Source organism: Microtus oregoni, unplaced genomic scaffold (genome assembly GCF_018167655.1).
Source record: "Microtus oregoni isolate MIOR12 unplaced genomic scaffold, Mior012 000036F_ref0000092, whole genome shotgun sequence".
NCBI lineage: Eukaryota > Metazoa > Chordata > Mammalia > Rodentia > Cricetidae > Microtus > Microtus oregoni.
In genome coordinates, this window is record NW_024543095.1 from 9,288,959 (window position 1) to 9,309,280 (window position 20,322).

Here is a 20,322-nt window from a genome sequence, read left to right on the forward strand (position 1 = left end):
TAAGATGAAGCCCAAAGTACAGGCCCAAGGGACTATGGGTAATGTAGCTTTCAGATTTCAGCCTCTCATTTCAAGGTGGAGAGAATGGATGTCAAGCACTAGTCCACTTTGGCCACCATATTTAAGACTGGATTGAGTCAGAGATCTTATGGCATCTTACAACTCATGCACTTGACTACGGGTGCTTAATATTATGCTGGAAGGGACTGCTGGGCACTTTACGCCTCGAATTCTCAAAAGCCACGTTTTTCCTTTATGACGGGGTCTTAGTCTAAGGCATTTCTCCAGCAGTTTTGGATGCAACCACCTGTAGCTTTCAATTGACAGGTCAGACTTTAAGCTAGGGGAGCCAGGATGCTGAGCAAACCCAGGAGAGCACCGAGTACAACTGTGTTGACTCTAGAGTCTAAACAAGGCGACTGTTGCTGAAATGAGAACCTCTTTGGGAATCTCCTAGCCACTGTGGCCTTTTATATATTCATATACACAAGGACTCCCTTTGGGGAACACACACACACAGACAATCCATAGGATCTAAGTTGAGAGCTATGCTATATGCTATGTGCAGCCACGCTAACTCAAAATCAGAGCGGCCGTCTCAATATACACAGGACCTATGGCTTTCCATGATAAAACTAGGGAAATTCTGGAAAGCAGAAAAAGTGGGTTGGACTAGTTGAAAATGTCCCGAGGTTCTGGCCCAGGGTAAAATATGCACATGAGAAAAAGTGTGCCACAGACTCCATCATTCCACACGATTGTGGCGCTCAGCTAAAGCAGATGTTTGATCTGGAAATCTAGGCCCCAGGACACTGAGTGACCTACAGGACTGGTAGTTGTCACAGCTAGGGCTAGAATCCAGCCTCTCCATTGCTAATACTGTTATTCCCCCAAGGCAGAAAAGGGGCCCTTTAACCTCATGGAAGTCTGCCTCCCCTGCTTGCTAGACCCTAAAACCTTCTCTTTTCCAACGGAAAACAGCTAGAAGCTCTGGGTTTTAAAGTGAAGCTAAGGAGAAACTGTACAACATTGGGAAGAAGCTGACTGATGCTGCACAGGACACCTAAAAATAAACTGATTTTTTTTAATGTATAAAAAGAAGAAACAGCCAGATGGTGGTGGCATAGGTCTTTAATCCCAGAACTCGAGAGGCAGGACAGGAGGATCTCTGTGAGCTCGAGGCCAGCCTGGTTTACAGAGAGAGTTCCAGGACAGATAGGGCTACTAAGAAAAACCCTGTAGATAGAGAGATAGATAGATAGATAGATAGATAGATAGATGGATAGATAGAGCTAGATGGACACACAGACAGAGAGATAGGAGGAAGAACAAAAACCAAACAGCTGAAGTGGGAATGAACTCCTAGCCCTCTTTGTACTGTTGTGATCTGTTCCTGTTTTTGTAGTTACCACAATCACTCCAAGCACAAATTTTCCTTTTCTTCCAGGTCGTGCCATCTCCTTTGTAACCAAGAACTTCTTTTCCAAAGCAAATGGGAACAGGGGCAGCGCTCCCAATGTGGCTGTGGTCATGGTGGACGGCTGGCCCACAGACAAAGTGGAAGAGGTGTCCCGTGTTGCGAGAGAGTCCGGGATCAATGTCTTCTTCATCACTGTCGAGGGGGCTGCGGAAAGGGAGAAGCACTACGTGACGGAGCCCAACTTTGCCAGCAAGGTACAAAACTGCCTAGGGGCCCACTCAAGGGCAGGAGCCTCTGCACTCTGAAAAGCTCTGATGACCTCAGAACTGTTTGCTAGAGCCTTCAAATGGGCATGAAACCGATGAGTAAGGAATGGGACGTCCCGCGGGGGAACTGGAATTGTCTTTTCAAAGCCAACACTTATTCTCACTGCGTACTCAGAAGCTTGCGAGCAGAGGGCAAGAGCAGCATCCTCAGTGTCTCATTTAAAATGTCCCCTTGCTCCTCTCATGGCGCCGGGGAGCCTGGTAGACTTCACACATCCACGCGCACGCACGCAGGCACGCAGGCATGCAAAGCGCGAGCTTCATAGTACAACTGAATCCATCTGATAAAGAAAACAAAGGATGTTTACGCTTCCCAGATCAAAATGGTCATGTTCCTGTGATTCTCTTGGGTGGTCCCACACTTGCCCCGGGGCCTTGGCATCCCAGAATTACGCCTTGATACCCACACCACAGCTCTCACCCTCTGCTATTTCCAGCCCTAAACCAGCTCCCAAGCCTCAGATAATACTGCGCCACTGGTCCATTCCCCTTTAGAGGTTCCCCGGTTTACTCCGAAACATCTTGCCTGTCTGGGGTCCATGCTCCAAGTCTTTCGCCATTACCCATTGCTGCTGGGGTGCCCTGGAATGGTGCCCCAACCTCCCTTCCTGGCCATGCCTGCTGTGACCTCCACATATACACATTGTGTCCCCGCCAAAACCTTTCCCCTCCACAGCCAGCACCACCACTGTCTCCTGCCATGATTTCCCACCGGCTGTCTCGTGGGATTCCTCCTCTCCAAACACGAGCCAGCCCTCGGCTCCGTCCCAGCATTCATGTGCCTAGGCTGTGGAAAGTTTTATGAACCCCATTTCGGTTTTTATACATCAATAAGAAAATATTTTCTAGGAAAATTTTTAGTTATTTCTTGCTTAAAATAATTTTGTCGTTAATACCAGTTCATTTGTAGTCCTGACGTCAGACCCTGCCAGATCCCCAGAGGTCTGTAGGCTCGCGGATTGAAGACCACTCTCAGGACACAAGCCTCGTCATTTCTAAGAACATACTAACCAACTCACTCAGGTTTTATTTGCTGTTCCCTTCCATTTTTTTTTCTTTTTCTGGAACAAGCTTGGGCACAGACAAATAAGCACTCATTTGCCTGGAGGCAGGGCTGTGTGGCCAGCAGAGCTTGGAGTTTAATGACAGATAAAACTGATGCTCCCATCTCAGGGACTCAAGGATGTCCCTGCACAGCTGGCCCTTTGTTTCATGATGAGGGGGTCCCACATCATCCCACACTGTAGGAGTGTCATGTGACTCCAACCCATGTGGCCACTTAGCAACTGTGAATCCCCTCCCTCGGGGTGCAGGGCTGCCCTGGGAACATCTCTGTTTGTGTATCAGAACAAAAGCTTTCTTTAGTCCTCCCCTGTGATGGTTGGTACCCATAAACACCCCAATGCTGGCTGGTTTCCAGTACAAATGAGTTGAGGAACCAGCAGAGGCATAAATATGAAGCTAAAGTCAACAATCTCCCTATGAGTTTGCTCATCTCACTGTTTTCCACTAAGGTAGGGACTCAGCAAAGGGGACTGGAGTGAGCCCAGAGGTTACTGGAGGGTCTTGACCTCAGTAGTACCCAGACAGAAAACTGGACTAAAGTGTACTGTAAAGTCTAACACAGGAAGTGTGACTGTAAAACCTGCCTGGTGGCAAAGAGTAATGGTGGCAGGCTGAAGGACTTGACCCCTGACCTGGACCACATCTTTCCTTTCTGCCTTCCAGGCGGTGTGCAGGACAAATGGCTTCTACACCTTCAACGTGCAGAGCTGGCTCAGCCTTCACAAGACCGTGCAGCCCCTGGTGAAGCGGATCTGTGACACAGACCGCCTGGCCTGCAGCAAGACCTGTTTAAACTCTGCCGACATCGGCTTTGTTATTGATGGCTCGAGCAGCGTGGGGACAAGCAACTTCCGCACTGTTCTGCAGTTCGTGGCCAACCTCAGCAAGGAGTTTGAGATTTCAGACACCGACACGCGCATTGGGGCCGTGCAGTACACCTACGAGCAGCGGCTGGAATTTGGGTTCGATGACTATAATAGCAAAAACGACATCCTCAGCGCCATCAAGAGGGTGGGGTACTGGAGCGGGGGCACCAGCACAGGGGCTGCCATCCAGTATGCCCTCGAACAACTCTTCAAAAAGTCCAAACCCAACAAGAGGAAGATAATGATCCTTATCACTGACGGCAGGTCCTACGATGATGTGCGGATCCCGGCCGTGGCTGCCTACCGGAAGGGTGAGCACTCCTGCTATAAGCGTGGGCACAGCGGAGTTTCTGGAGGGGTAGAGGAGCAGGGTCCTTGATGCACAGGGGGGAACTGCCTTTTTATGCATTGGCTCTGTCTATGGCTTAAGGAAATGTGAACAGAGAGCTGGAGAGGCGGCCCAGTGGTTAGCATTTGCTGCTTTTGCAGAGGACCGGGTCTCAGTTCCCAGCACCACATGGTGGCCCACACCCACCTGAAACTCCAGTTGGAGGTATTTGACACCTTCTTTCGATCACTATGGGCACATCACATGCAGATGTACACAAACAACATTTATTTATATATTTATTTATTTATTTATTTTAATGTTTACGATCATGGGGAGAGTATTAGGGAGAGAACAGTGTAGGCATCTCTGAGAAGGGGACACAGACTCAAATAGAGTAAGCCTATTGGTTCAAGTATCCTTGAAAACCCAAAGCCTGCAGGCAATGAAATAGTAACCCTTTCTTTTATACCCTGTGGCCTAAAACTCCTTCCACAGGGGCATAAAGTAGCGGGGGGGGGGGGGGGGGGGAGTGGGATTTGATTCTATTCTCTGAAAGATTACAAACCTCTAACTTTATTAACTCCAAATCATTGTTTGTACATTTTACAGAATAATGATGCTTTTAAAGAAATGCAATATTGCAGGGGGCTATTCATTTTTGTTTTGATTTTTTTTTCTGGGAGATATTTATATATAAATTCAGGCTGGCCTCAAACACAGAATCCTCCTATCTCAGCCTCCCATGTGCTAGGATTATTAGGACATGTTACCATACCTAAAGGCAAAATACTGTTTTGGCAATGATCGTTAACCAGATTTTGGTCTTTTGGGGGAAATCTTGATTCAAAATATTTTAAAAGGATTCCATGCCAAATTTCCTGAGGTTCAGTGGATAAAAACACTTACTGTGGAAGCCTGGGCATAAATTCGATCCCCCAAACCTACATAAAGGTGGAAGGAGAGAACTGACTCCTTCGCCCACACGCTCAGGGTGTTGCGCATACATGCGCTGGGTCACGTGTGTCCCCATGTATACCCACACTAATAAAAATAAATAAATAATTTAAAATCTTAAAAAGCCAAAAAAGGTTTTAAAAACATGGAAGATGAACAAAATCTTTTATAAAATTTACAAGAATCTCAATTGCATGGAAACATCCCCTGTACAGTCCATGGACATAAAGTTCTTGTTCGGAGAAATGCTGTGAAATTAGAGCAGGCTTGAAGGAAACCTCAAGTAATGAAGGTCAACCAAGAGCCAGGAAGAGCATGCTCTCTGAGACTCTGGGTAGCATTGTCCTTACCTCTTCCTCAGTCTTTTGGGTTCCTCAGTCTGACCTCCATCTATTGACGCTCAATGTCTGTGTCGGGTTCCATCTCTCCCTCCTTTTATAAGGACCTAGTGGTATTGAATTAGGAGCGCATTCTCTTCCAGCATGACCTCATTGCCACTTACTTCCTCATTATCTCTGCAAAAGACCCTATGCTCAAACAGGGTCAAAAAACTATAAGCTCTTAAGACAACAGCTATATGACTTTTGTTGCTGTTGTATATAGAGTGATGTTCAAATTGCTTGTTGAATGAATAGTCACACTTAGCTTATTTCTAGAAATCAGAGCTTCACTGGGGTTCTCTCGTTTGTTTTCTTTGGCATATTTCTGATTTGGGGACTCCAGAGGGAAAATATTCATTGCTATCCCTTTGCTCAGGACGTTGTTTCATCCCGTCTTTGTGTCCGCAGGGGTGATCACATATGCCGTAGGCGTTGCATGGGCTGCTCAGGACGAGCTGGAGGTGATTGCCACTCACCCTGCCAGGGACCACTCCTTCTTTGTGGATGAGTTTGACAACCTCTACAAATTCATCCCCAGGATCGTCAAGAATATTTGTACAGAGTTCAACTCACAGCCTCGGAACTGAGTTCGGGGCAGACAGCTGGCCGTCTTAGTGGATCTTGGGACTATGCGCCAGCATTGCCCCTCTTGCTGGGGCATAAGAAGGGGGCAGAGCTTGGGTAGGGCTGGGAGAAATACATGCATTGTTACTATTTTTTGCCATTTGGTGGTTTAAATGCTTCAAAGCCTGCCTGTTAAAAAGCTGGCCATTGAGTTCAAGGTTGGGTTCAAATGCTGCACAGTTTGGCGTGTGCTGAAGAGTCCACAATTTGACAGCCGCTTATATCCAGAAGACGGCTGTCATGGCAGGTTTGGATTGAGCTTTTCTGAGGTGTTTGTTTTTATTTCTCATTAGAACTATGTAATCTTCCATACGTTTCTTTTTTTCTTTTTGTCTTGAGGTGGTAGGAGTGGTTTAAATAAATGTTTAAAAAATTACATGGACGTTTTCTGATCGTGTGATGAGAAATCTCTAGGTGGGGGGGGCATCCTCTGCTATTTCTTTTTTTGAAAAGAAAGAAAGGAAGGAAGGAAGGAAGGAAGGAAGGAAGGAAGGGAAAAGTCAATACTAGAGCCGGGTATGCACTAAAACAAAAAGGGAGGAGCTTGACTGAGCTTCGTCGCCTCCGCCAAGGACTGGTCTATCGGCTTGGGAAACACAAATACAATTCATGAAAAGGAATGTTCAGTGATGAACAGGGGAGCACATGTGTGCTGTCGGATAATGCTCTTGTACACTCGTATTGGTTTCATAAAATGCTGATTGGCCTGTAGCCAGGCAGGAAGTATTTGTGGGGTGACCAGATTAGGAGAATTCTGGAAAGTGGAAAGGCAGAGACATCACAAGTAAGACACAGGGGAAGTTAAGATAAAAATGCCTTACTGAGAAAAGGTACCGAACCATGTAACTAAACATAGATAAGAATTATGGGTTAATTTAAGCTGTAAGAGCTAGTTAGTAATAAGTCTGAGCAGTAGGCCAAACAGTTTATAATTAATACAAGCCTCTGTGTGTTTATTTGGGACTGAACGACTACAGGACCAGGTAGGACAGAAACTTCCGTCAACACATGTCTATAATCCCAGCTACTCAAGAGGCTGGGGCAGAACGATCACAAGTTCAAGATCTGATTGGTCAACTTAATGATACCCTGTCTCAAAATATAAAACAAACATATAAACAAAGAGGACCAGGGTGTGGCTCAGTGGTAGAGTACTTTGACCAGCATGCACAGAGTGCTTGATTCTAACCCCAGCACTTAAAAAAATATTAAGAAGTGTCCTAAATGAAGATGACTACTAACTAAAGCTTTATTTTATGAAAATATGTGGTGGGATGGAGAGATGGTTCAGCCTTATGAGCACTGACTGATTTTTCAGAGGACCAGAGTTCATTCCCAGGACCTATAAGGCAGCTCACTTCTGTAACTCCATTTCAAGGGGATCCATTGCCCTCTGTCACCTCATGGGCACCAGGCATGCATGTAGTGAACAACTATACATGCATACAAAACACTTGTACACATAAAATATGAATAAATAATATAAATAAACAAATCATTTTAAAAAGATGTGTTGAATGCTGTTCTGGCTGGAGGCAAAATTAAGAAATCTTGCAAATAAATAAAAATATATCAGACTTTTGGTCTGCTTAATTTTGGTCTGGAATGTTTTTATTTTAAAAGTTGAGGCTATTATCCAGTGAGAAGAATTTATAATATGCTTACAAGATGTCTTAATACCCACAAACAATACAGCACTAATTAAAAACATTATGGCCTGGATTAGGAGAGGCTCAGTGGATAAGGTACTTACTATACAAGCATAAGGATCTGAGTTTGGTTTCCCAGCAACCACTTAAGAGATGGATGGATGGCAACACATCTCTACTCTTAGCAAGGGATACAGTCAGATCCTAGGTGCTCACTAGTCTGCCAATCTAGCCAAAACAGCTCCAGATTCAGGGAGAAACCATCTCAATAAAATAAGTTGGCAAGGAAATTGAGGAAGAGAGCATAATGTCAATCTCTGTTTTACATATGCACCTCCGTGACGGAAGACATGGTCAACACATGTATCTCTCTCTCTCTCTCTCTCTCTCTCTCTCTCTCACACACACACACACACACACACACACACACACACACTTTCTGGTTTACAGTAAAGAATAAATTAAAGGAGACAGCAATTTCAAATTTTCTAATCATAAAATTTGATTTGCAATCAAATTGCAAACATTCTTGCTACTGAATTTGAAAACATGAGAGCAACGTTTACAGAGGACATCCCCCATGAAGTTGCAGCGACTCTCTGTGAGCAGCAGACTCAGGTAAGAAACGAATTAGACTAAAAAGAGGACCAGGGAGCAACCACTCTGCCTGTTTTTGACTTTGAAGATAATATACACAAAGGCTTGATTTCCATGTTGCTTGGGAATATGTTATTTTAATTTTTCAAAATCATACTTTGGAAGATGTTCTTGAAATGTAATTACAGTTGTCCTTTAGAATCTAAGGGGGGTTGGTTCCAGCCACACACACCCATGAATTCCAAATCCTCAGATGCTGAAGTCCTTTACATGAAACCATATAGTATTTGCATATGATTTCTGTACACTCTCCCTCCCACATATTTACATTGGATCTACATTACATAGAATATCTAATAAGATGTAAATATATATTTCCCTGGGCTGAGAAGATAGCTTAGTAGGTAAATACTTGCCACACAAGCATGAAGACTAGTGTTCAGACCCCCGGCACCAACGTAAAGGCCATGTGAGCATGGTGACAGGTTTCTAACCCCAGGCAGGCTGGCTACTCTAGCTGATTTAGTCAGCTCTGGGTTCAAACAGCAGACTCTATCTCAACAATTAAGGTGGAATTTAGTCCAGGCAGACACACATTAGCCTGTGGCCTCTATGCACACATGCGTGCACATGTGCACGCATCCACACATACATGTGAATATACATACATAAACATGCATAAACATGCATGTAAATATACATGCATAAACATACATGTACATAAGCATACATAAGCATACATAAACATGCATGTGAATGCACATACATAAACATGCATGTGAATATACACACATAAACATACATGTGAATATGCATGAACATACATAAACATGCATGTGAATATACACACATAAACATACATGTGAATATGCATACATAAACATACATGTGAATACACATGCATAAACACAAAGCATACATTTAAAGCTATATATTATTGTATTGTTTTGAAAAAATAACAAGTCTTGCATTTAGTGCTGACAGTTTTTAAAATAAATTTATTTATTTAACATCTCAGCTGCAGTTTCCCCTCCCTCCTCTCCTCTCACCCCCTTCCCATCTCTGCACCCCCTATGTTCCCACCCCCCACCCACTCCCCCTCTGTGGTGGTTTGAAAGAACTTGGCCCCCAAAGGGAGTGGCACTATTAGGAGGTGTGGCCTTGTTGGAAGAAGTGTGTCACTATGGCGGTAGGCTTTGAGGTCTCTTCAGCTCAAGCTTCCCTCAGTGTGACTGCCAGTCAACTTCCTGATGCCTGCAAGATGTGGGACTCTTAGCTCCTCCAGCACCACGTCTGCTTGAATGCCACCAAGCCCCTTGCTATGATGATAATGAACTGAACCTCTAAAACTGTAAGCGAGTCCCCTTAATTAAGTGTTTTCCTTATAAGACTTGCCAACGTAAGCTGGGCGGTGGTGGTGCACGCCTTTAATCCCAGCACTTGGCAGAGGCAGGCGAATCTTGGGGAGTTCGAGGCCAGCCTGGTCTAAAAGAGCTAGTTCCGGGACAGGCACCAAAGCTACAGAGAAATCCTGTCTCGAAAAACAAAAAAACAAAAGAAAACAAAAAAAAAAAAAGAGTTGCCAAGGTCATGGTGTCTGTTCACAACAATAAAAACCTGAACTAAGACACCCTCTTTTTATGTTTTGGAAAGCGCAGTTCTCCCATGAGTATCAAAAAGAAAGAATGGCACATCAAGCTGCAGTAAGACTAAGCACCTCCCCACGTATTAATGCTGGCAAGGCAACGCAGTATGAGGAGTAGGGTCCCGAAATACAGTACAAGAATGAGAGGGCTGGAGAGATGGCTCAGTGGTTAAGAGCATTGCCTGTTCTTCCAAAGGTCCTGAGTTCAATTCCCAGCAACCACATGGTGGCTCACAACCATCTGTAATAAGGTCTGGTGCCCTCTTCTGGCCTGCAGACATACACACAGACAGAACAATGTATACATAATAAATAAATAAATATTTAAAAAAAAAAGAATGAGAGACAGCTTCTGTTCCCACTGTTAGGAGTCCCACAGAAGACCAGGCTACACAACTGTAACATATATGCAGAGGGCCTAGGTCAGTCCCATGCAGCCTCCCTGGTTGTTCGTTCAGTCTCTGTGAGCCCCTTTTAGTCCAGGCTAGTTAAAATTCTGTGGGTTTCCTTGTGCTGTCCTTGACCCCTCTGGCTCCTATCATCCTTCCTCCCCCTCTTCTGCAGGATTCCCTGAGCTCCACCTAATGTTTGGCAGTGAGTCTGCATCTGTTTCCATCAGTTGCCAGATGAAGCTTCTCTGATGACAATTGAGCTAGGTACCAATCTGGTCACAGGAGATGGCCAGTTCAGGCTACATATCTACAATTGCTAGGAGTCTTGGCTGGGTTCATCCTTGTAGATTCCTGGAAGATTCCCTTGTACCGGGTTTTTACCTCACCCCGAAATGCCCCCCTTTCCAGTAGTCTCTTCCAGTACTCTCTCCCTCATCCCCCAACCTGATTGTTCATATTCCCAGCCTGCTTTCTCCTTTTTTCTTTTTATTCAGTCTGGACCCCAATCCATGGGACGATGCCATCTACATTCATGGTGAGTTATCCCTCCTACTCCAAGGTGTGTCTCCTAGGCGATTCCAAGTCCAGGCAAGATGACAGCAAAGTTGAACCATGACAGTCACCCGAGTAAAGGGTATTGTAACTGGGAAGGAAAGCGACACTTCTCCCAATGGGGCGCTGACTGCAGGACGCCCACAGTGATGTGTGGGTACTTCAGGTGGGGGAGGTGCCATGAAGCCGGGATATCCTCAGACATGTCTGTGCGTATGTTCGAACTAGCAGAAATAATGACAGGACTCAGAGGGAAAGAAAAATAGTGATGAAAGCTAAGGTGACTGGGGATGGGCTGAAGAGAGCGGTCACAGCACCAGACAACAGCCAAGAGAGCTAAAGGAAGCTTGGAGGCAGGGGCGGGGACAAATGAAGCGAGGGGCCAGTTCCTCTGCAAGCTTACCCAGGGCGAGGCTTATGGAGAATGGGGTCGTGTATACACAGAGCGGTTTGCACATTCAAACATGGGAGGCTTGGCTGCAACTTCACCGTGGGCGCCGAAGTCACGCCCAGAGCGGCAGAAGCAGGATGGCAGCGAACCCCTTAGAAACAGTCATCCAGACACATTTAGACCCAAGCCAGAACATTGTGCAGACATGGAGACAGGCGGGTCAGGGGGACTCATTCAGTCACGCTTTGGTGGGAGTTCGGAAACCTCACTCTGTCCTTCGCCTGCTCCTGATCCGCACACTCCTGCACTCTGGTCTGCATTTCACAGCGCTCTCTAGATACCTCAAGCTCTGCAGCCAGTCTCCTGAAGCAGCTCTGCCTTTCACAATGTGCTTTCATAGAAAAAAACCTCTTCCCTGCCCTCTCCTCTCAGAAATGACCCCTGATGGACAGAAGAGAAGCGTTCACTGAGCCACTCTGGGTACCCATGCCGTCTCAACTCCACTCAACCTGATTTTCCCACTTCTGAGAATTTGATGGCCTGTGGCAGAAGTTTCTTTGCTAAGGCTGCAAGCTTTGCAGCAAGGATCTGGAAAAAAAAAATCTTTTGGCCACACTGGCAAGGTTCAGATATTTCTTGTTTCTCTTGGCTTTTTAAATAACCCTTTTTGAACAGGGCAAGCCCTTCATAAAGCAACTTCCCCAGCTGCTGTCTCAGGGGCCAGCATGAGTTTATAGAAAATACAACCCTCCTGTGTCCAAGGAATTTTTTCACCTTAAAAGAAGTTTCCAAATAATGTTATTTTTCCAGCCAAAGTCCCAAGAAGGCCTCCCCTTAAATTACAATATATAAATGAATAAGTAGGAAATATTCTTGGAAGCATGAATTAAATTACTTTGGAAAAAGACATTTATTCAGCCAGAGTCTTTGGGGAATTCATAGTCTGGTGGGAAGCACAGACAAATGAATTAAAATTTATAATTACCATCATGGGGTTATGCACTGAATGCATGACTAGAGATTACAAACAATCTCGTGAGAAATAAAATTGTAGTTATGGCTGACCGTGACAGTTGTAAACCAAGCAAAATGCCGAGGCTGCATGCCTTACCTTGCCTCAACCGTTTGCTGGGGAAGTCTTCTTATTTGGATCTCACAGATCATTCCTTTAAGGTCCTGGTTCTCAACCTTCCTAATGCTGCAACCCTTTAATACAGTTCCTCATGTTGTGGTGACCAACCATAAATTTGTATAGTTGCTACTTCAGAACTATAATTTTGCTATTGTTATGGATCATAATGTAAATATTCAGGATGCAGGATATCTGATATGGGCCCCCCGTGAAAGGGTTGTTCAACAGCCCCCTCAAAAGGGGTTACAACCCACAGGTTGAGAGCCACTACTTTAAGCCATGGCGATGTCTAAGGCCATAGACTTAGGAAAGGCAGATTGGAAAATCAAGCCTAGGGGGGCTGTTATGGTTTGAGTATGAACAGTTACCACAAAGGCCTCCTGTGTGAAAGGCTCGGTCCCCAGCTCGTGGATCCAATCAAGGAAAGATGATTGGATCACAGGTCTCTAAATTGATCAGTAAGTCACTCCACTGATGGATTTATAATTTAGTGTCACTGTTTGGTCCTAACTGGAGGAAGCAGATTGTGCAGTGTGACTTGAAGGCTGTCTTGTTCCCGTTCCCTTTTCTGTCTCTTTGCTCCATCACACTCTTGTGTCAGGATGCTCCGCCTCACCTTGGCCCAGAGACAAGAGAGAGGGCTGATAATGGGCTGAAACTTGGAAATTAGGAAACCAAGACCCTTAGCCCCTGTGCTTCTATCGACAGTGACATAAAGATGACCAACATGACTGCACAGGACATTTTCCAGTAAGCTTGAAACCTCGAAATGTACATAGGATTCCATCAAGTATACTCTCAGGGGCTATTCAATGTACACCGTGAAGAGTCTGTGAAATGTCTGTGAAATGCGAAACGCCACTTTCTCCATCACTCTCCCTGATTCTGTGAATAGCCAGCCTGCTCACTTCAGGTGGGAGGGTACCAATCTATTCCACGGCATCCCCATGCACACAGGGTTCATAAACTCTTACAAACATGCCCTTCAAGGGTCAGACCAAATGCCAGCTCCCCTTCAGAGCCTCCTCTGGCTTGCTCAGAGGGACTACGGCTCTCTCTCCTCATCTACCCTCTCCTGACCCACAGGTGCCCGTGGTCCCTTCCCATTGGACACAACCCACACACATTACCATAGGCACAGAACCCAGGAAATAAAATCTTTGTATCTGATGATGGTACCCAACACAACGGCACAAGTAGAACAAGAGGCAGATGCTTCTTCTAGGAACAGGATGGCTAAGAGGGAGTCTCTAATTCTACCCCAGTTCCTTTTTTCCATTGTCTTCATGTGCAACTCAGGTCCTTTACCACATGATACGATTACTGTGTTTCTAGGACCAAAGTCCCTCATGTTACACTATGAGACTGATTCTATCACAAGGCTACTCTGGTTCTTCCTTTTGTTTCCATTGCCCTAAAGCTGAACATCCTTTATTGTGTTTAGTTTTTGCTTGTTTATTGGTTTTTGAGCCAGGGTTTCACTGTGTAACAGCTCTGGCTATTCTGGAACTTGCTCTGTAGACCAGGCTGGCCTTGAACTCACAGAGACCCGCCTGCCTCTGCCTCACAAGTGCTGGGATTAAAGGCGTGTGCCACCACTGCCCAACTTGTGTTTAGTTTTATAACTTTCATTTAACAAACATTACTAAGCCAGGCAACAGGACCAGTATTAGGCTAAAAAGATGAATGAGACCTGGTGTTTGTCCTGGACGCTTATGAGTTCATGTAGGAGACACTCAACACACAGATCACGTCTTGCTAACATGACAGCAGGCTGGTGAACATGGAGAAATTTTGCCAGCAGGGTTTTACAGAAAGAACCCATTGCATTCGGCTGAAGAAAAATGGACAAAGAGGATACCGTGTGAACGGGGTGACACGGTGCACAAGGCTGTGAGGGCTGAATCTTTTTCCATTGCACAAAACAGAAGCTCAGTTCAGTCTAAAACTGGAGTAACTCACCATCTCGAAAGCCAAACACAGCAGAGTCTCAGAAACAGGATGAGGGATGGGAGAAAAACAGGAAACCAGGTCACTTTCTTGTCACACCTTTCTCTGCAATGGTTCTCATCTGGACACTGGCACACAGCTCTGCTGAGAACCAACAGAGGGAACGTCCCTCCGCTTAGGGACCAACTTCAAGACCCTGGGCCCCAGTGCTAGCTGGTGCTCATTTTACATAATCACTATTTTGTATTTATTTACTTAAGACAGGGCCTCCCAGTGCAGGTCTGGTTGACCTAGAACAACTATGTAGACCACGCTGGCCTCGAACTCACAGAGATTTGCCTGCCTCTGTCTCCTGAGTGCTGGGATTAAAGGCACGCATGACAACCATATCCAGTTATTAATTTAACAAAATTTAATAAGCCTGATTTGTTTCATTTTGAGGTGGTCCTCTGACGTAGCCCAGGCTGGTCTCAAACACCTGATCCTCCCGCCTTAACCTTCCGCGTGCCTAGCCTGCAGGCTCGCACCAAGGAGCCCGGTTCTCTAGAAGTTCTGTGAGGCAGCAAGCTGAACGCCAGTGAGTGTATCCAGAAAGCCCTGAACCAGGACATCTGAGAGCTGCCTTGTGAGTTAACCAAGGAAAGAGCCAACGCTTGTTGCTTCCCTTAGCCCCTAGGATGGCAAACTCCTGCTGGTTACATACTATTACCAGGGAAAAGCTCTTCATATGGCCAGGGGGACAGACGTCACAGTCTAGGACCCACTTCTATTTCTCTAGGCCGGTCCCACTAAGGAAAACTACTCAAGTGACCGTCGGCATGGAAAACAAAGACGGTCAAAAGATCACACTTTCGAGACAGAATTTCCTTTCTTCCTTCTTCATTCCCTCCCCCTACCTCTTTCTTGTCTTTTAATTGAAAAAAATACTGAGCTGAGCTTTCTCTCTGCCCTGTACTTACACAGACGGTGCCTGTAAGCAGGAGCTGCCCACGCAAGCAAATACTGCCCTTGGCTGCCAGCCAAGATGTTGCTACCAAATCCACCCCATGAATAGCTCCTTTCTGGGACTCCCCCAGCCTCACACTTGCTTGAGGTGAGTGCAAAGAGGAATCTGGATTCCCTACAAAGACTTTTTACATAACCAATGGGTACAGATACCCACTGGGGCCAGAAGCCATAGGAACCACACAGACTGTAACGAGACCCAAGATCAATTTAATTGTCGTTGCTCTGACATCTGTAAAGCTGTGTCCTGACATCACACTATTGATTTTTACCCATGGCCTTGATACTCCACAAGGAACCCTTAGAGCCGAGGAAAGGGAGTTACTTTCCCAACTCAATAGGCCTATGCCACATTTTTTTTTTTTAGATTTATTTATTAAGTATACAACATTCTGCCTCCATGTATGCCCACATACCAGAAGAGGGCGCCAGATCTCATTACAGAGAGCCACCATGTGGTTGCTGGGAATTGAACTCAGGACCTCTGGAAGCCATCTCTCCAGCCCGCCTGTGCCACATTTTTAAAGCAGAGATGGGACATTTTGTCGAAAGGTTTCAAATCACTATGGGAATGACAAGTTAAGAAATGCCTTTCTAAGATATGCAAGGTGGCCGGGTGGTGGTGGCGCACGCCTTTAATCCCAGCACTCGGGAGGCAGAGGCAGGCGGATCTCTGTGAGTTCGAGACCAGCCTGGTCTACAAGAGCTAGTTCCAGGACAGGCTCCAAAACCACAGAGAAACCCTGTCTCGAAAAACCAAAAAAAAAAAAAAAAAAAAGATATGCAAGGTGATTTGTTTCCTCCAACAAACAAACAGACAAACCCCACTGTTGACCTGTGGGACAACTTCAACATGGAAATCGCAGGAGCGGCCTCTCAGCCCTGTGACCCAAGGGAACATCCACATCCTTGCTTTTGGAGTGGGTGCTCTCCTACAGTGGAAAAGCCACTGGTCCTCCTAGAGACCTCAAGTCCTCAGCAGTCAGCAAGGAACACCACCAGCAAAACACTGGTGGCACATGGCAGTTTCTGGGGGAGTTGCCCATGTGGGCAGCAGCCAAGGTTGCCCTGGCAGGGTCAGCCAGGTTGTTTAGGAGCAGATCTGGGGCACTGTGGTTACTGTGCATCTGCCTTCACACCCACACCTGCAGGCTGGAGAGACCTCGGGCCGTTTTGGTGACAATGACATCCAATCACTGGAGTAACTTGCAAAGTTCACCCGTGGGCTCAGCAAGCGGCTTTATGCTCATCGTGTCATGGGACCCCACCACACTGGAGCTACTGAATGATGTATTTTCCAAAACCATCTTGCTTCCATGCGTCTTCTAGAAGAGAAGTTGCATGTCCATCAGCCGTAGCTGGAGTCTACCATGGGACAAAAGAAAATCTTCATAGCTCATTATATCTTCAGTGAGTACTCCTTTCTTTCCAAGACACAGAGAGGGTGGGGAGTTGCCTGAGTTCACACAAGTCGGAAGGAAAACTCTGCTACAAACCCACATTTCCCGAGTGCCCACCCTGCCGATGCCACCATTTACTTTTTCTTCCCGCCAGTTATGACCTTGCGCTCAGCCCCTTTCCTTTCCCACATCCCTTTAGCTCCCCACCACATCTGTGTGTCCCTTCAGACAAGCTTAGCCCATTTGCAGATAGGTTCTTTTAGAAAGAACCTATCTGGGCTGGAGAGATGGCTCAGAGGTTAAGAGCATTGCCTGCTCTTCCAAAGGTCCTGAGTTCAATTCCCAGCCACCACATGGTGGCTCACAACCATCTGTAATGAGGTCTGGTGTTCTCTGCTGGCCTGCAGGCATACACACAGACAAAATACTGTATGAATAACAAATAAATAAATACTTGTTTTTTTAAAAAAAAAAGAAAGTTGTTCATAGAATCATTGCCAGTGACCATACACTCTGAGCAACTGAGGTGCGGGGGTCAGGAAAGGCAGGAATCTTCATGTAGAAGGGCCTTCTCATCGCTTTAAGGAAGACATATTTTATTAATGAATAATTGTCTTTGAATCTCAAGGAACTCTGAACATTTGCAAAAACAAAGTATATTAAAAGCAGGTTGCTCTGAGGAATTTTTCCTTGACATAACTCTTAACAGCGTCTTAGGCAAATTTCCTTGGGTGTAAGACAGCCAGGACTCTGAGGGACCTTTCCCTCCATAGCACATGAGGGCAAATGGTTCTGCCTCAGAAGCCCGAAGGCTTTGCACCTCCACATAGGCCACAGGGGCAGCTGTGGTCTGACCCTAGCCTTGTGGGACCAGCAGAGATGATCTGAGGACCACAGCAGGAGAGGAGTCTGGGAGAAGTGGCCCCACAATCCTTTCTGCTCCAGAAAGCTCTCATCAGGCATTTTATTGGCAATCTCCCTGGTTTCGGTGATAGTGGGGTCTAGTCCCATCGGCCCTTGTCAACAAATGGCTGCAGGTTTTCAGATGGATCTTCTGCCTTCTCCAACTGGTGTCCCAGCGTGCCTCTGCCTGTCACCTGACTCCTTTGGTGTAAGCATTGTTCCATGGAGCTGGCATTATGCTTACTATGAAAGAAAGAACCCATCTGAGATCCCTTGGGTGCCCTCTGTCTTACCCTGCCTAGCCTGCAGCAGCGTGGCAAACCCACCCAGTGACAGGAGTCGCTGACAGCCAAAGTGTAGCCACTCAGCAGCCGCTACTGCTCCAGCAGCCCTAGGGAGTGCTGAAGGCCACATGGGGTAGTCTCTGGGGGGTTCTAAGGGTATCCAATCCCACAGTGTTCACCCATTTCAACAGCAAGTGGCTTGCCAGGGACTGTTAATGAGTCTCTCCCCTTGGACCTGTGACTTGACAATCACACTGACTTTCTCACACTAGGGGGACCCCAACCCCCGGTCTAGGACTGCCGATAGCAAAATTTATCTTAGGAGATCAAAGAAGTAGAGATTGTGAAGGACCAAACAAAGACTCTGAGAACACAGCTCACTCTGAAAGGAAGGTGTGAAACGGTTCATGTCTGTCCGCGAGCCAGTTCTCACAGTTAGCGTCCATCATTTTCACAAACACCGTATTAAAGAAGTGCACTCAGGGGATTAAAAGGCAGCTTTCTTGTCTTTCCTGAATGAGGCACTGTCCGTAAACACTCCTCCTTTTCTGGAAAAACACCGGGAATAGGGAAAGTCAGCTTTCCTTTGGTGTGATTTCTTTTCCAGGGAGGAGTCTAAATAAATCACCCACGGCCTGGGTGTTCTGAACCAAGGAGCCTTTGTAACATGTTGCTTTCGGTCAGCTGGCTGAGACACCTCACTGAAGTTTCCCACCAAGCGCCAGGCCCTGTTATCTGTCCCGGGCTTCAGGCGGTCAAGATAAGAAAGAAGGAACTGAGCAACAGGCCCCTCCTGAGTGGTCATCAGACACCTGGCAATCTCATGATTGCTTTCACATATATTATCCCAATTAACTCCCACACTAATGCTCCAGGCACTGTCTTACAAAGGAGAAAATAGAGACTGAAAAAGACCACGAAACCTGTTAAATATTAGATTCAAAACCAATTCTATCTCAGGAATTATTGAAGTATTGTGAAAAACACCAAAAACAAAACAGACAAATTTAGCAACTTTTAATTGAACAAAAAATAGTTTGAGAATTGGGTAGCCCTCAGAACCAGAACTGGGTCTTCTAGGCTGCGGTGTGGTCAGAACCAGGGCAGAAGAAACACAAACACAGGTGTGTCCAACCTTTGGCTTGCGGGCCAAGAATTCACAAGTGGACATGTCTTCAGACCAACTGTATCAACAGTAAATACAACAAAAATCATTTACCAATATATTTAGAAAAATATCCAATGTTCACCCTTTAATAAATAAGCTAAAATGTTATATAACTAAGTCACATTCTGAAGGCTAATTTATAAATTCTGATTAGCAAGGAGTGAAATGGGCCTAAAAGGGACCTCCCCTACATTTGAAGGGTAGAAAACACAAAGCATATTTTAAAATCTGTCCCAGTCATAGTATTTTCAAATCACTAATTAAAAAGAACGTTTCTGGAAGAAGCCAGAATCCCCCGTGTTCTTCCTGCAATGAAGGATGCTCGCCTTTCTTTGGTCCTGGAAGCAGAGCGCTCCGGACATCTAGGGAAGGGCTAGGTGTTTCTCATCAGCCACGGATTCCTCCTGGATGGGAGGGGGCACTGCTGTCCCACGTTGGTCATCTACTTCAGCAGACGCAGAAGCTGCCAGAACAGACTGCAGGATTCACAACAGCACAAGTGGATCCTGCCCACTCTCATACTCTTAGAAGCAAAAGCATCCAGCAAGTTTCCCATGCTTGATCAGCTTGAGATGCACCTTTGGTTACTGCAGATAGAAACCATTCATCCTCCTTGCTTCATAGCTCATGTTGAACACACAAAAGTGTTGTTATCCACCCTGTGGCTGATCTTTGACTTGAGATCCTTCCTGGTAAGCCACCACCTCGTGGTGCTACACACGTTAACAGAAATGGGTTAATCAAGATATGAGAGTTAGCCAATAAGAGGCTAGAGCTAATGGGCCAAGCAGTATTTGAAAGAATACAATTTATGTGTTGTTATTTGGGGTGTAAAGCTAGCAGCCCGCCACTCCTTCTACGTTATCCATCCTATGGCTGAACACTTAATCTTTGACTTGAGCTCAAGAGTGTTGCCATTCTACAACGTCACTCCCAGTGAACCTAGGTTCATATGCCCTCTATAGCGTGTACACCAAAAGCAGAATTTCTAGATGCCATGTGAGACTATGTCAGTTTTAGCAGATTATGGCAAATGGTTTTCTGTGTGTTTGAACGTTCTGATTACTCCAGTTAAATTGTAGCATGTGTTCTCTCAGAATAGACCCAGGACCTTGTGGATATTACACATACACTGGCCATATTCTCAGTCCTCAGGAAACGGCAGGCTAATGTGACTTATGAATATGTATATTAAAACTCCAGGGGCTGGAGACATGGTTCTGAGGTGAAGAGCACTTGTCGCTCTTGCAGAGGATCCGTGTTTGGCTCCCAGCACTCCACACTGGCT

At 45.9% G+C, this 20,322-nt stretch overlaps 1 protein-coding gene across 2 annotated transcripts in view; it reads left to right on the forward strand.

Moving 5' to 3' along the window:
- The window catches only part of Vit (vitrin), a 113,703-nt gene extending 107,259 nt beyond the window's left edge, over positions 1–6,444 (forward strand). For both annotated transcript variants that reach the window (XM_041631168.1, XM_041631169.1), the window contains 3 exons: positions 1,448–1,674; positions 3,475–3,988; positions 5,751–6,444. In XM_041631168.1, the coding sequence (XP_041487102.1) occupies positions 1,448–1,674; positions 3,475–3,988; positions 5,751–5,929 (920 nt within the window). In that variant the 3' untranslated portion in view covers positions 5,930–6,444. The remainder of the gene's footprint in view (positions 1–1,447; positions 1,675–3,474; positions 3,989–5,750) is intronic.
- The last annotated feature ends 13,878 nt before the right edge of the window (positions 6,445–20,322 follow it).